General features: G+C 39.2%; 5 protein-coding genes across 5 annotated transcripts; all 5 read left to right on the forward strand.

The window, feature by feature from the left end:
• Window positions 1–42: 42 nt before the first annotated feature.
• Window positions 43–543, forward strand: TM35_000032900 (60S ribosomal protein L17; the record flags this gene model as incomplete). Its single annotated transcript, XM_029022057.1, has 1 exon — window positions 43–543. The coding sequence occupies one exon, from the start codon at window positions 43–45 to the stop codon at window positions 541–543; it is 501 nt and encodes a 166-aa protein (XP_028886603.1).
• Window positions 544–909: 366 nt separating this feature from the next.
• TM35_000032910 (putative kinesin) lies at window positions 910–3,057 on the forward strand (the record flags this gene model as incomplete). Its single annotated transcript, XM_029022058.1, has 1 exon — window positions 910–3,057. The coding sequence occupies one exon, from the start codon at window positions 910–912 to the stop codon at window positions 3,055–3,057; it is 2,148 nt and encodes a 715-aa protein (XP_028886604.1).
• Window positions 3,058–3,553: 496 nt separating this feature from the next.
• On the forward strand, window positions 3,554–5,638 carry TM35_000032920 (uncharacterized protein; the record flags this gene model as incomplete). Its single annotated transcript, XM_029022059.1, has 1 exon — window positions 3,554–5,638. The coding sequence occupies one exon, from the start codon at window positions 3,554–3,556 to the stop codon at window positions 5,636–5,638; it is 2,085 nt and encodes a 694-aa protein (XP_028886605.1).
• A 332-nt stretch (window positions 5,639–5,970) lies between these two features.
• On the forward strand, window positions 5,971–8,601 carry TM35_000032930 (uncharacterized protein; the record flags this gene model as incomplete). Its single annotated transcript, XM_029022060.1, has 1 exon — window positions 5,971–8,601. One exon carries the CDS (start codon window positions 5,971–5,973, stop codon window positions 8,599–8,601), a length of 2,631 nt encoding a protein of 876 aa, XP_028886606.1.
• Window positions 8,602–9,033: 432 nt separating this feature from the next.
• TM35_000032940 (putative ATP-dependent RNA helicase) lies at window positions 9,034–11,013 on the forward strand (the record flags this gene model as incomplete). Its single annotated transcript, XM_029022061.1, has 1 exon — window positions 9,034–11,013. One exon carries the CDS (start codon window positions 9,034–9,036, stop codon window positions 11,011–11,013), a length of 1,980 nt encoding a protein of 659 aa, XP_028886607.1.
• Between the last annotated feature and the right edge of the window lie 3,476 nt (window positions 11,014–14,489).

Consider the following 14,489-nt stretch of genomic DNA (forward strand, 5'->3'; position numbering starts at 1 on the left):
TTTTTCTTCTTTTCTTACTTTCTTAGAAATCCTCGACGAGCGATGGTTCACTACTCCCGCAAGCCCCAGGTGTCGTCAAAGAGCGCAAAGGCGAAGGTCAGTGATCTTCGTTGCCACTACAAGAACACATTTGAGACTGCCAATGTGATCAATGGCATGCCTCTTCGCAAGGCACAACAACTCTACCGCCAAGTTCTTGCCAAGACCCGTTGCATTCCCTTCAAGCGCTACAATGGTAAGACCGGACGCACCGGACAGGCGAAGGAATGGGGCCAGACAAAGGGCCGCTGGCCACGCAAGTCGGTTGTGGCGATGCTCTCGCTGCTGAAGAACGCAGAGGCGAACGCCATTGAGAAGGGTCTTGACCCCAACAAGATGGTGATTAAGCACGTGCAGGTGGATCAGGCCGCCCGCATGCGTCGCCGCACGTTCCGTGCTCATGGTCGTATTACACCGTACATGTGCAGTCCATGCCACGTACAACTGTTCATGACCCAGCCTCAGGAGCGCATTCCTGTGCCGAAGAGTCAGCCAAAGAAGTGAAGTCTGCCCGGACGATTTCATTGATTTCTTTTTTTTCTCCTTTGTCATTTCTATGATATTTCCATAAAAAAAATTAATATATATATATAATTCTGTAGAGGATACACATCTATAAAGGTGTAATCCTCTTAATTCTTTCTCTAAATCTTTGCTCTAATTTCAGTGCTAAAAGCAAACACAAACCTATTTTCTTTTTCTCTTCTTTATCATTTTCTTTATTATTATTTCAAAGTGAAAGAAAAAAGAAAAAAGAACGGACGTCCCATTCCCCAGTCCCCTTCTTTTTTTTTTTTTTTGGATTCTCAGGAAAAGGTATAAAAAGGAGGTAAACCAAAAGAACTACGTTAGAGAAATTCCTAACAATAAATGGACGACGTTCCTTTTTTTGAAAGAGTTCGTGTTGCGGTACGGGAACGACCTATTACTGAGGATGACCTAAGTAAGGTACGACTTCATGTCAAGGTGGATGAGGATAAACTTGTTGCCTTTGCACCAGGTGCTTCTGAAGGTCTTATGTATGATTCAGACTACTACTTCCCTTGTAACACGACACAAAATGATATTTATCTTACTATTGGAAAAGAAATGGTTGATCTCGCAATAAAAGGTGTGAGTTGTAATGTTGTTACTACTGGTTATACAGATACAGGTAAGACATATACTCTTTACGGTGATGTCAGTAATACTGGTCTTATTCAAGATACTGTAAAAGATTTATATCAAAGACTTGAAGCTCAGTCAGACGAATATGATACGGATATTTTATTACGTTACTGGGAGATGAGTCGTGATGCAGTAGAGGATAACTTGCGCGGGGATAATGAGGAAACCAAAGAATCTCAATACATGGTTTCTCGCGATAATTTAGACCGACTTACAATACCTAATTTAACAACAGTAGAGGTACAAACTTTTGATGAATTTATGGCGCAACTGAATCGAGGCAACGTTCAGCGTATTCAACGTTCCTATAATAGAATGTCAAGGTGGCATGGGTTTGTACAACTTATTATTACCACTACGGATAAGGCAGAGAGATCAAGGAATTTAATTCGTACCATGACATTTGTACACATGAAAGGTACTGATCGGGTAGGTGCCAAGGGTATGCGAGGTGAACTCCTTAAAGAAGGTAGTTGTATAAATGTAAGTGTTACACTTTTGTGTGCAGCCATTATTCATTCACTTGAATATAGGGAAAAACGTAAGTTATGGGTTACCACACCAGAGAAACATCGTGATCTTATTCGTCGTAGTCAGTCTTTTTTTATGGAATGTAAGTTTTCTAGACTTATGTCGCAGTTAATTTGTGGTTTTGAAGCTTCATTTATTATTGGATGTATAAGCCCTCTTAACTATAATGAATCTATTGAAACATTAGAAAGTTTACAACTTTTTCGACGTCTGAAATGTGAAATAAAACCCATGGTTTTAATCTCAGATAGGGGAGTACTATTGCAAAAATTGCGCCAACATGAAACTGTTCTTGGTGAAGATAATGTAGAAGAGCTTTATAATTCTGATATTGCTGGAAAACCTCTTACTGAAGCTGAAGAAAAACTTCTTATTCTTTACGGAAAACTTTATGGTGCTGACCCACGAAAAGGTGCTGACAAAGTTTTTACTACACCTGACGATTCAACTATTATAGAACGTTCCAAATCACGTGCAAGACGAGAAAGTGGAAAAGTAGAAACTCATGGACTACGGAAACGTATATTCCTTAATTCCAGCAAAACTGCGACATATGAAGGACAATGGGAAGATGGACGTTTTGGAGGTTTTGGGGAATTAATTCAAAAGCGTCTTAAATATCGTGGTGAATTTCGGAATGGACTACGTGAAGGAGAGGGGACTTTATGGGTTAGAACAGATGAGAAATCTCCTTGGGTACGTGTTTATCGAGGTGAATGGCTTGCTGGAAAGCGTGATGGTTTTGGTACCTCATGGGAGGAAAATGGTGAGATTTACGAAGGTGAATGGCGTGAAGATAAACGAAACGGCTTTGGAAGACTTTTTCTTGTTAATGGAGATGTTATTAAAGGAGAATTTCGTGATGGCCACTGTGATGGAAGGGCCTTGTTACTTCAAGCCAATGGTGATTGGTATGATGGGTACTGGGCAATGGGACTACGAGAGGGACCAGGTATGTTTTGTTTTGTACAACGGCAGCAGTATCTTTTGGGAGAATGGTCAAAAAATTTTTGTAAGTGTGGTACGATGTATGATATGCCCAACAAAACTACCAACGAACACAGTAGCTTTATCCCACGACTTGGTCTTTTGCGTGATGACGAAATATTGGAACTGGAACGAAGAAAAATTTATGATTCTCGTATACAGGAGTTTGCTGCACTACAACGTGGATGGGTAAATCCTGATATTATGCCACCTCTTGGCGCTTGTATGACAGCTTCTGGTGAAGAAGAAAAGTGTGCTTACTTGGATGTTGACGAAGCCTCAGATACTACTGGAGATCAAGTAGGAGAGCCATTAGGTCTGGATGTAGAATAGTTATTTTTCTATTTATTTATTTTTGTTTGTTTGTTTGTTTGTTTGTTTGTTTGTTTATGTGAATCTTGGAATCTTTGGTCTGCGATATCTATCGCCTATGTACGTATCCCCAATGTACTCGCTTGTCTACGCATATTCCAATCTTTTTTTTTTTGATTATTTTCCTAGACGAGACAATTTGCGAATGATCGCATATTGTTTTTCGTTCTTCTTTCTCTATTTTTTTTTTTTCTTCTTTTTCTTGTTTTTTCGTTTTCTTTTTAAATACCTTTATATTTGATTTCTATATCCATTTTCCTATTTTTCTTTTTTTTTTTCTTCTCGTTTATTATTATTATTATTACTAGGAGAGGTGGGGGAAAAAAAAAAACAAAGTGGAAGCGGGGGTTCACTACCAGTTTGACGAAGCTATACACACGAAGAAGAACCCAAGCCTATCATCACCACCACCACCACCACTAGAAGAAGAAATATATATATATATATATATATATATATGGGGAGAGAGAAGGGCACACAAGAAGGACCCGTTGGGGCCGGCGACTCCATCACCCCGTTGCCCCGCCGACTTGTGGAGGACTACTGGCGTGCCGTCTTGGACGCGGGTCGCGAGCCGCCGGCGTACCGCACCTTCTCCGACCGCTACAGAGGACCAAATGGGGCGGCCTACGCCACTCGCCAGGAGGGACGACTTCGGGAAATGACAGGAACAGTAAGTAGTTCGGTGGATCCTGTGCAGTGGTGTATGGAACGTGCAGATGCCGAGGAGATGGCAGGACAATTTCAGGAGGCGCAGAATTATTTACAGGCAGCTCTTGAACACTTTCGACAAGGAGAGTCTCGTCCTACTGGAAATGTATCTAAGTCTACAATTATATCGGAAGTAAAAGTTGAGGAGGACAGAATACGAACTGCTTCTATTTTGTTTCGTATTGGAAAGTTGTCAATGCGAAAAGGGGATCATAGGGAAGCACTTGGTATTTTTACACTCAGTAGTCGTATAGATCCGCTTACTCCAGCTACTTATGCTCTTCGTGGTGCCTGTTACGAGTACTTGGAGGAGTATAACAAGGCGTGTGAAGAGTATAAGAAATATCTTTCACTGAGTGAACCTACTATGGCGGTACTAGCCCATACTGGTCAATCTGCATTAAAAGCTGGACAATATGATGTTGCAGAGCAGTATTTAAACGATTTACTTCGATTGACAAGTGTAACTAATATTTCTTTAAACTCAAATCCTGGTAATAATTCAAATTATTTTGAATCTCCAAGTTTTTATGAATCCCATGCATATTATTCCCTGGGACTTGTGAGAGATGCTCAAGCTGTTCAAATATCTGCAAACGTGCCAGGAAGCTCAATTAATAGTCTTAAAATAGAAGAATTATCGCAACAGGCACAAAATTTCTTTGACTTGGCTGCTGCTAATTCAGCGTATGTAATTGCTTATGAAGATGCTGTTGAGAGTGCCATTGCTGCTCAAGATGCACCTTTAGCATTGGAGAATTTACGTCATTTGCAGAGATTGCACAGAAATTGTCCACAATATTATTCCCGTGCAGCAGATGTTTCTGCTATGATTAATGACACCAAATTGGAAGTTGAAGAACTTTCCAAAGCTCTGGATCAGAGACAATCCATACTAAGTCGTCGACAAACACTCCTTCATCGAGCAGCGGTTTATGCTTGGAAGTTGAACAACCTTGATAATGCTATTGTTGATCTTACACTTTTATTAAGTCTTCCAGGGAATGATCATTTCACAGCAATGGCATATCTTCAACGTGCCAGAGCATTTCAACAAAGAAGTTGTGAACGCCCTCAGAGTGCACGTGAAGACGTTGCTGCCGCGTTATCTGATTATGATAAATTTGTAGAAACAGCCTTAATGCATCCAGAAGAATTACCAGCTCCTCCAGAATCCATTACAGAAGCTATGCTTATTCTTGCTAATGGAGCATTTAAAGCGAAAGATTATAGTCGTGCCGCACATTTCTTTGCACGTGCTATTGCGAGAGGTTGGCAACCAAAAGAACCTTTGCCACAAGGTCTTCGTCGTCTTAAGAAAAAAGACGATACTAGTACTACTACTATTATTACAACAGCTACAACTACTAGTACTAGTACTACTAATGCTACTAATGCTGCTACTGTTGCTACATCTGCGGTTACCTCATTACCTTCTTCTTTTACTAATCCACTTGCAGAGTCAAATCTTCTTGCAAAGATGTATGTCGCAATTGCTCACACTGTAATTGAAAAATTTCCAGTATCGGAGGATATGTTTCGAGTATCGTATGAGCAGCGTGAGAAGCCTTCTGTATCAATGGTACCAGAATCGAAAAAATCAAAAGCGGCAGAAAGAAAAGAGGCAGAGAAACCGATAGTGGCTGTACCTGCGGTTGGTTATCAAGTGGTGGAAGAACAATATCAGCGTCTTCGTGCTCTCGAACCAACTGTTTTCTCTTCACTAGAGTATGAACTACTTGAGTTGTGGGAACCGTACCGCATTGAAGTTGAACGAATGAGAGAAGACCTGATGCTCATAAGAAGTGGGAAGAAAGTCAAACGACGCTGAGACCAATCAGAGGGAGTTGCAGTATTGGTATTATTGCTACTCCAATGTATAGCGAGGGTACGAAAAAAAAAAAAGAAAAAAAAAACGTGATGGGTAATGGAAACGAAAGCTCAATGGAACCAAATTAAACAAAAAAATTCTGAGAATGGATTAACAAAAAAGAAAAAAAAAATGAATTATCTAATAAATATTTTTTTCTTTTTTTTTGGTTTCTTTTTTTTTTTTCTTTCTGTTAAACTCTATTTTCAAAGACCACAGAAAAAAAAAAAATAACTAAGAGAGTAAACAACGAAAAGAGTAAGAAGAATACAACAAAAGATAGTTGAAAAGTCATGTCTTTTCCATCAATCACTTCCTCATTCTGTGAGGAGCGTGATATCCGCAGTCGTCTTGTTCGTTTCTACGAAAAACACAATCCTCAACAGTTAAACCATATTGATACTATACTCTTTGTGTATAAAGATCACTGGGACGAACTATTTGATGCCTTGGCGGAAAAGTATGAAGGAAGACCAACACAATCAAAGAGAAAGCCCTTCTCTTTTTTTACTACCCATGAACATGAAGGTTCCTCCATAGATATATTGCCCCGTGATGAAAAGGATCCTGACACTCCATCTTTTTTCAAGCTTCGTGATCCTATCTTGGTTGTGCAAGATCGGTTAAAGAAAAATCTAGGAGATAGTAAGGAGTACGAATCAACGATTACGTACCTTAACAGTGACACCATTCAAAACTCTCAAAAACGTTTACAAAGGCGCCATTTAACTGTTGAGGATGAAGAAGCTGTGGTTTTACGTTTACGTCTCCAGCAACTTTTTATGCGTTTCATTCCAAATGAAATATTTCATATGGAAGAAATTATGTCACGGTATCGAGAAGCATATAAAGAAAAAGTACGTTTTAGTGGAGATAGTTGTAGATTTATTACTGATAAAGAGTGGCAAGAAGCGATGATAAAGGATTTTCTTTGTGAATTTGATCAAAAAGGAATAAAAAATGATAACCATGACATTGCCACTCAACAAATGAAAATTCCCAATTTCAATTATCGTTATTCAATGGATACACTTTCTTCATTTTCTCCTATGGATACATTAGAGGTGGCAGAGCCACTATTGGATACAGAATCTCTTAACCCAAATCAATATGTTACATCAAAGACTCCAGTTGTTAAAACTATATGTGCTCCTTTTTCACTAAATCATTTCTCTCCTCATAAAAATGAGAATATATTTCACTCTAATATTGGATCATCAATAGGTAATCTGTATACACCCCCTGGAGATAATTGGTTAGCTGATGCTGCTGATAGATTCTCAACAACTACACCACCACCACCACCACCACCACCACCCCAGGAGAAAAGGTCTTCTTCTCTTACACCATTTGAGAGTAAAAGTATGATCTATGAAGAGGATGAGCAACAGAAGAAAAATGAGAAGAAGGAAGAAAAAGAAAAAAACAAGAAGAGTAAAAACAGAGAAACTACGGGATCTTTTATTGTTCTTCGCCGTAACATATGTGTAAAAGAAGTACTGGAGATGTTTTTGCAAACTAATGAGGAGCAAGAGGCAGAAAATATTCTTGATTGTTTAACAAGAGAGGGTGTGCTAGATTCTCCCTTTTTTCATTATCGACTTTTTTTCTTATTGTGTGGTTCATTGGAAATCTTGGAAAACCAAGAACCACCTTTTGTAGTTAATACTACTTCTCTGTCGTTGTCAAAAAGGGAAGTAAGAATTCCATATTGGGAGTCTTCTTTCCAGAGTTGTCTGATCTGGAGTGCCAAACCACCACGAGAAGGTCATGCATTTCTTCTGGAAAACAACGATTTTATTGAAAATATACCTACTGAGTTAATGGATAAAATCCAAACCGCGTGGTTTGTCAGCCGATCAATTGGCTTAGAATATCTATGGCGAGACGAAGTGACATTTGCAGACGTTGTAGCGCTACATATGCGTTACTTTGTACATCGTTATGCTGTTATTAAATGGGTGGTGCTTCGACCCTTCTTTCATCTGCGTAAATCTAATACGTGTAATGATAGATTTCAACATAATGAGTTAAATCGAAATCTGGGAAATGCATGGGAACTTCTATGGTTTATTGATGCTGTTAATGAAATTGGCCGCACCTTTGGTAATGATAATGAACTCTGTTGGATCAAATATATTCAAATATGGCTGGATGAATACAAGATAGATGAAATAATCACTTCGCTGCAAGATGAGTACTACAGTAAACCAAAATTTTCTGAACTCTATACTACTCCTTTTGACCAGAATAAAGAAAAGAAGACGAATGAGGAAAGTGATCACCGTAGTATTCTAACAGAGACTAAGAAAAGATTACCATATGGTATTGAAACGTTATTGACATGTACTGTTATACTTTGTCTACGTATAGATCATTCTTTAAGTGTGATAACATATAATGATGTTTGCGCAACTTACCACTGCCTAAGTGTCGCTGCTATTTCAGAAAAGGAAAAATATGATCGATTTGTTATCCTTAAAGAGTGGGAGGATGAATATACCTACTTGAATTACCTTGCAGAGCAAAGTACCGCTCTAGTTTCCCTACAGGAACGAGAGTGTCGACAGCGTGGTGCTGTAGAAGTTGAGGAATTTACTATTTGGCTGAAATTAGTACAGTCTGTGTTTTCAGCGTGTACTGTGAAAAATGGAATTCTGGTTACTCTTCCAGAGATGATGAATCCACCTCTTCTTTACTATCCTCTCAGTAGTGTATCACAATCCACCACTAACCGTAATGTCTCAGGTAGTTCAATGAGTTCTACATTTTTGGATCCTGTGATGTGTGGAAACCGATGGACTGTACGTCAGCGTGTGGCTGCGTTGTTTGAGCGTGAGGCTAAACATCAACGCCGCCTTAAAGAACAACGCCAAGTGGAAAAAGTTGCGTATATGCTACGAAACGGAAAATTATCGCTTTAATGACATAAAGTAAGTCTCTCTCCCCCTTTTCTACATTCCTAACTTGTTAGTATATATATTTTTTTCTTTAATTATTTCACGCATAATGTGCAGTTTTATTCCTTTCTGAAGTGCCCAGTGTATCCGTATATATATATGGGGACTTCGTGTATCAGTTGTAATAGTTTTAATTGACGTTTCTTTTTTTTTTTTTTTTTCTTATGGGATATTACCTGAAATTGATTCTGCTCTACTATTGAGAATTATGCTTAAAAAAAAAAAAAAACCCATTATTATTCTTATTCTTTTTATTATTATTTTCTTTTGATGTATCTCATACACACTTAAAACAAAACAAAAAAAAAAATAATATTACCGTGTAGTGTTAGCAGTGCTAGGTTTTTTTTTTTTTTTTTCGTTATTACCGTGTGAGTTGTTTAAATGAACAACAACATGATGTACGGTCAGCAAGGGGCACCACAGACCTTTAACCCTCACGCCAATCCATGGGGAGGCCACTCATCCTTTGCTGATGGACCTTCCCAGGGTGGCGGCTACAGCAGCTACAACAACTACCAGCAACGCCCTCCTCGAGACGGGTTCGTCGGCTATGGCGGACGTGGTGGTGGTGGTGGCCGCGGTGGGGGTTATGGCCGGGGAGGAGGCTTCGGCCACGACGGTGGTATGCCCCGTGCTCCTCACTACCACAATGAAAGCCCACCTTTCGCGTACCATCGTGAGGAAAAACCCGAAGAGGAGATTTTTAAGGAGCATACACCTGGAATCAATTTTGACCAATATGAAGCAATTAAGGTTCAACTCACGCCAAATGATACAGAACCGGCAGAGTCTTTCACCTCTATGAGTCTTGTTCCTGCCTTAAGTGAAAATGTTGCCCGTTGCCGTTACCAAAAGCCGACACCTGTACAAAAATATGGTATTCCTGTTGTACTTAAGGGTCGAGACTTAATGGCATGCGCGCAGACAGGTTCTGGAAAGACTGCAGCCTATCTTATTCCTGCCATCAATTATATGCTCGTAAACAACCTCAATCGTGCTAACCAAGGACAAGGAAGTTATTCTGCTCCTTCAGCACTTGTATTGGCTCCTACCCGAGAACTCTCTATACAGATTCATGAAGAGGGTCGTAAGTTTACCTACCGTACCGGAATTCGTTGTGTTGTCGTTTACGGTGGAGCAGACCCACGACACCAGGTTCATGAACTTACTCGTGGATGTGGGTTACTTGTGGCGACTCCTGGCCGTTTGTGGGATATGTTTTCGCGCGGTTATGTGAGATTTTCTGGAATTCGATTCCTTGTTTTGGATGAAGCTGATCGAATGCTTGATATGGGATTTGAACCTCAAATACGTATGATTGTTCAAGGCCCAGATAGTGATATGCCTCGTGCTGGGCAACGTCAGACATTATTGTATTCTGCTACTTTCCCTACGGAGATTCAGCAGCTCGCACGAGAGTTTTTGTACCGTCACGCCTTCCTTCAGGTTGGACGAGTGGGTTCTACAACAGAAAATATCACTCAAGACGTTCGTTGGGTTGAAGATGTTGAAAAACGGGAACATCTTCTTGCATTATTGCGCGAAAATGAGGGTAAGATTATTCTTGTTTTTGTGGAGAAAAAACGTGATGCCGATTATCTAGAAAGATTTATCCGCAATAACCGTATCACTTGCGCATCTATTCATGGAGATCGTGTGCAGCGTGAACGTGAAGAAGCACTTAATATGTTCAAGTCGGGTAATTGCCAGGTTTTGGTTGCAACAGATGTGGCCTCTAGGGGTCTTGATATCCCAAATGTTGCTCTTGTTGTGCAGTATGATTTGCCAAGCAATATTGATGATTACGTACATCGTATTGGTCGAACAGGTCGTGCCGGAAAGATGGGTGTTGCCATCTCCTTCTTCAATGACAAGAATCGCAACATTGTCGATGACCTTATCCCTCTACTAAATGAGACCAACCAGTGCGTTATTCCGCAGATCTTGGAACTCGGAAAACGTCCCAACAACAATAACAACGGTCGCGGTGGCGGCGGTGGCGGCTATCGCGGTGGTGGCGCTGCCTTCCGTGGCTTTGGCGGTGGTGGTGGCCGCATGGGCGGCGGCTATCGCGGCGGCGGTGGTGGCGGCGGTCGCATGGGCGGCGGTGGCGGCTACGGCGGCGGGGGCTACGGCGGTATGGGCGGCGGTGGCGGCTATCGCGGCGGTGGTGGCGGCGGCTACGGTGGCGGCTACGGCGGGGGATATGGTAGTGGTGGCCGTATGGGCGGCGGCGGTGGTGGCGGCGGCTTCCGGGGCTTTGGCGCAGGCGGTCCGAACAACAATAATAACGCCACCAGCAATAACGGTGGGGCCTTTGGTGGTCCGTCGGGGAACGTTCGGGTGATGTTTGGTGATGGCCTCGGTGCGTAAGTGAATAGGGAGAGAGAGAGAGATGTGTACCTTTTTTTTCTATCGCTTTCTATCGCTTTCTGTTTCTCTCCCTCTCTCTCCCTCTTACTCCTTCTCTGTGTTGGGGGTGGGGTAGGGCTGGAGGTGGGAGTGGGAAGGAGGAGGAAGTAAGCGTGAATATCAAAGATATATATATATATATATATATATATATATATATATATTATTAATAATATAGTAATGATAAAAAAAAAAAAATAGAGAGAGGAAATGAACGAAGCGAAGAAAAAGGTGTAATGGAGAAGAAAAAAGAAAGGAAAAAAAAAAAAAAAAAGTGACAACGGAAGGGGAAAAGAAAAATTGTCCTGAATAGAAGAACAAGGAAGTAGACGTATATTGAAATAGTATTTGACGACGACAAAAGGGAGATCTCTGAGGATGAAGTGAATGAAAACAAAAAGGTGCAAAAATATGTGCAATTAGGCACAAAATGAAAAAAAAAGTTAATGATCAGATGAAGAAATACAAGAAAGAAATTCTAAAGGAAAGTTAAACAAAGTAAAAATAACCCAACATGAATGCCGAAGAAGGAGGCACATTTTATACAGAGAAACTCATGACTGGGGGAAATAAAAAGGAAGGAATACCAGACTGGTGTAGGTAATGACGTGATGGAATTCGGAATGAAAAGTGAATAACTTGCAGGAGATAAGGAAGAACAAATAAGAAGAATAGATTTGTTTACAGACAATGATGTCTCATTACTTAGTGTTATAAGGTTACGAAGAGGACTTGAGGTGACTTGGTAAGGGTTTATCAGAATTGATAATAAAGTGAAGCAGAATGAGTAACACTTTGAAATGGGTCCAAGAAAAGGCATTCAGTTTCTGTGTTTTTTTTTTTTTTTCTTTCTATTTTTCTTTGGTTTGTCTTTAATGCTTTTCTCTTCGCATGTCTGCTTTTCGTATCTCTCCCTGTGCATTCTTTAAGATGGAACAATGGTTAAATGCCTGAGAGGCGATAAAAACCTACAAGCACAGGGAGAGTCACCGTACATGAAAAACGGGAGGGAATGAGGGAGAAAACAAAAAAAAGATGTGTTGAGAAAAAAGAAGTGTAGGGAAAGGTGATATATATATATATATATATCCCAGAAACGTATGGAAGACGATGGATAGCGTGGTAATATGAGAGTGAGTTAGACATGGTGAACAAATGATTTTAGAAATAGTAAAAGAAATAGAAATGATCGAAAAGTGTCTCATTAGGTGTACATAAAAAGAGGAAAGAAGTAGAAGTATGATCGGCTAATACTGACATATATCCACAAAGAAACATATATATGTATAAATGTGTATATATTCTGGCGACAAGACCGCACAACTTGTAAGGTTTGCAGATCATTGATAAAGATAAGAACTATCGAATGGAAGTAATGTCTTCGTCGTGTGAAGAGTATATATATTTATTTATATGTCGATGGATACAATGACATGAAAAATGACATGCTAAGAAATTATAGGATGCAAGAGATGAAGAATCATATTATTTCGTTTGATGACTCGAGAGAATATGTGTTACGGTAATATTCGGTATCCCTCTTATCAGGAATAGGGCTATGCTTCTGGTTATCAATACCGCTTTTTTTTTCTTTGACAACTATGATGCTTACTTTAAATTGTTTCTCAACCATTATTGCATTTGACACGAATCAAGAGTTTCACGAAGGAACAAGAATAAGAGAGAGAAGAATTCCTCTTCTTGTCATCTTTTCTATCACACCTATACTCTATATTCATCTTGAGACTGAAGAGAAAAAAAAAAAAAAAAGGAATATGTGTTGGTTGGTGGTTCAAGAAGGGGTTTTTCTTTTAGAGATGAGGAAAGGGAGGATATTGGTATCAATGAGGAAACAACCAAACTAGTTCACAGCCGTACAAACTAAATGACAACAACAATGACATGAAAAGAGAAAAAAGAGGTTTTCTGCACTTCTTCTTACTCCGTACTATTCGAACCCTTGACTTTTATAATCATTGTTCTTATTACACATGTTTCTTTTCTTTGTTTAAACCCTCTTTGTTTCCATTTTTTAACTATCTCTTTTCTTATGAGTGTATATATCCGAGTATCTTGTATGTTTCCGTCGCTACCAACCGTTTTTTTTTTTTTTTTCCTTTTTTCCCTTTCTACACCTGTTAAAACCAAAGAATATTTGTGTTTTCTTTTATTTCCGTGGTATTTGAGGGTGTTTTTGACATTTTGAATGTGATCTCTGCAGGGTCATTGAGAGTAGACTTCTAAGTATCGCTACCTATTACACCATGTGAATATGAAGCCTTCAGAAGGCAACGAATAGCGAAGAGCATGAGATGAGTATATATATATATATTCTCTGCTTATAGTGTGTGTGTGTATGTGTACGTGAAGGGAATAAGTAAGGAAATTAGTTTATTAATTTATTAATTAATAATAAAAGGAAAAAAAAAAAGAGCGGTGCTATAACATGACCTTATCTTCTATTCGCCATGCATTGGTGATTATTGTATACCTTATTTTTGAAAAGGATTTAGAACCTTCTTTTGTATTTTTCTTGACGCACTGGAAGATGGTTTTTTTCCTTTTTTATAGGGCACAAAAAAGTTGCCATAAAGAGCTTTACATTGGCGTTATCAGTATTTGGCTTTCATTTAGTTCCATTTTTCAGGCAGTTTATGTCTTTATATTTGCTTGGCAAAAATAATCGGATTTAATTGTAAGTTTTTTTTTTTCTTGTTTTCGTTACTTCGACTCAGTGATACGATCGAAATAAGCAACAGAAATGAGAACATATGAACTTGCGAGAGATAACACTGGAGGGATGGAGGGACACAGATACTTATACTGAATGAAGAAGAAGAAAAAATAAAGTAGTAATACAGGGGAGAAAGAAAAGGTATCCGTACGCAAACGACGTTATCATTTTATGTGTATAAATATTCTTTTTTTTTTCGCTTTATGGGTAATTTGCATTGCGTACCATTTCTAATTGGAGAGCGCGCGCAGCGGATTTTAAAGAAAGAAAGAAAAAAAAAAAAAGAGTGAAAAAAAAAGGTAAAAGGTCTGGCGTGTATGCCGAGGAAGCTTAATAGTAAGATGAATTGAAGAAAAATAAGAAGATCTGGTGATTTCAGACTCCAAACTTCTTTTGTTTGCCTCTGTTTTTTTTTTTTTTCTTTTTTTTTTGTCTTTTTTTTTATTTTTCTCTTTAAGCCATGGAAACATACTTTAGCGGTTAAATTTCTGTGAGTTTGCTTCTCTTTGTGTTCTTTCTGGACAAAGGGAGAGAGAAAAAGAAGAATTGCAGTGAGTGAAGTGGATTGCCTGATAAAGTCCTGGAGGACCCAAGAAGGAGATGGAGGAGTAATAGTTCGGACAAAAATACCTGAAAAAGAACAAAAAAAAAAATGTTGGACAAAATACAAAGTGTTAGAAAGCAATAGAAAAAAAAAAAAAAA

This window comes from Trypanosoma theileri, assembly GCF_002087225.1.
Source record: "Trypanosoma theileri isolate Edinburgh chromosome Unknown TM35_Tth_3_V1, whole genome shotgun sequence".
NCBI lineage: Eukaryota > Euglenozoa > Kinetoplastea > Trypanosomatida > Trypanosomatidae > Trypanosoma > Trypanosoma theileri.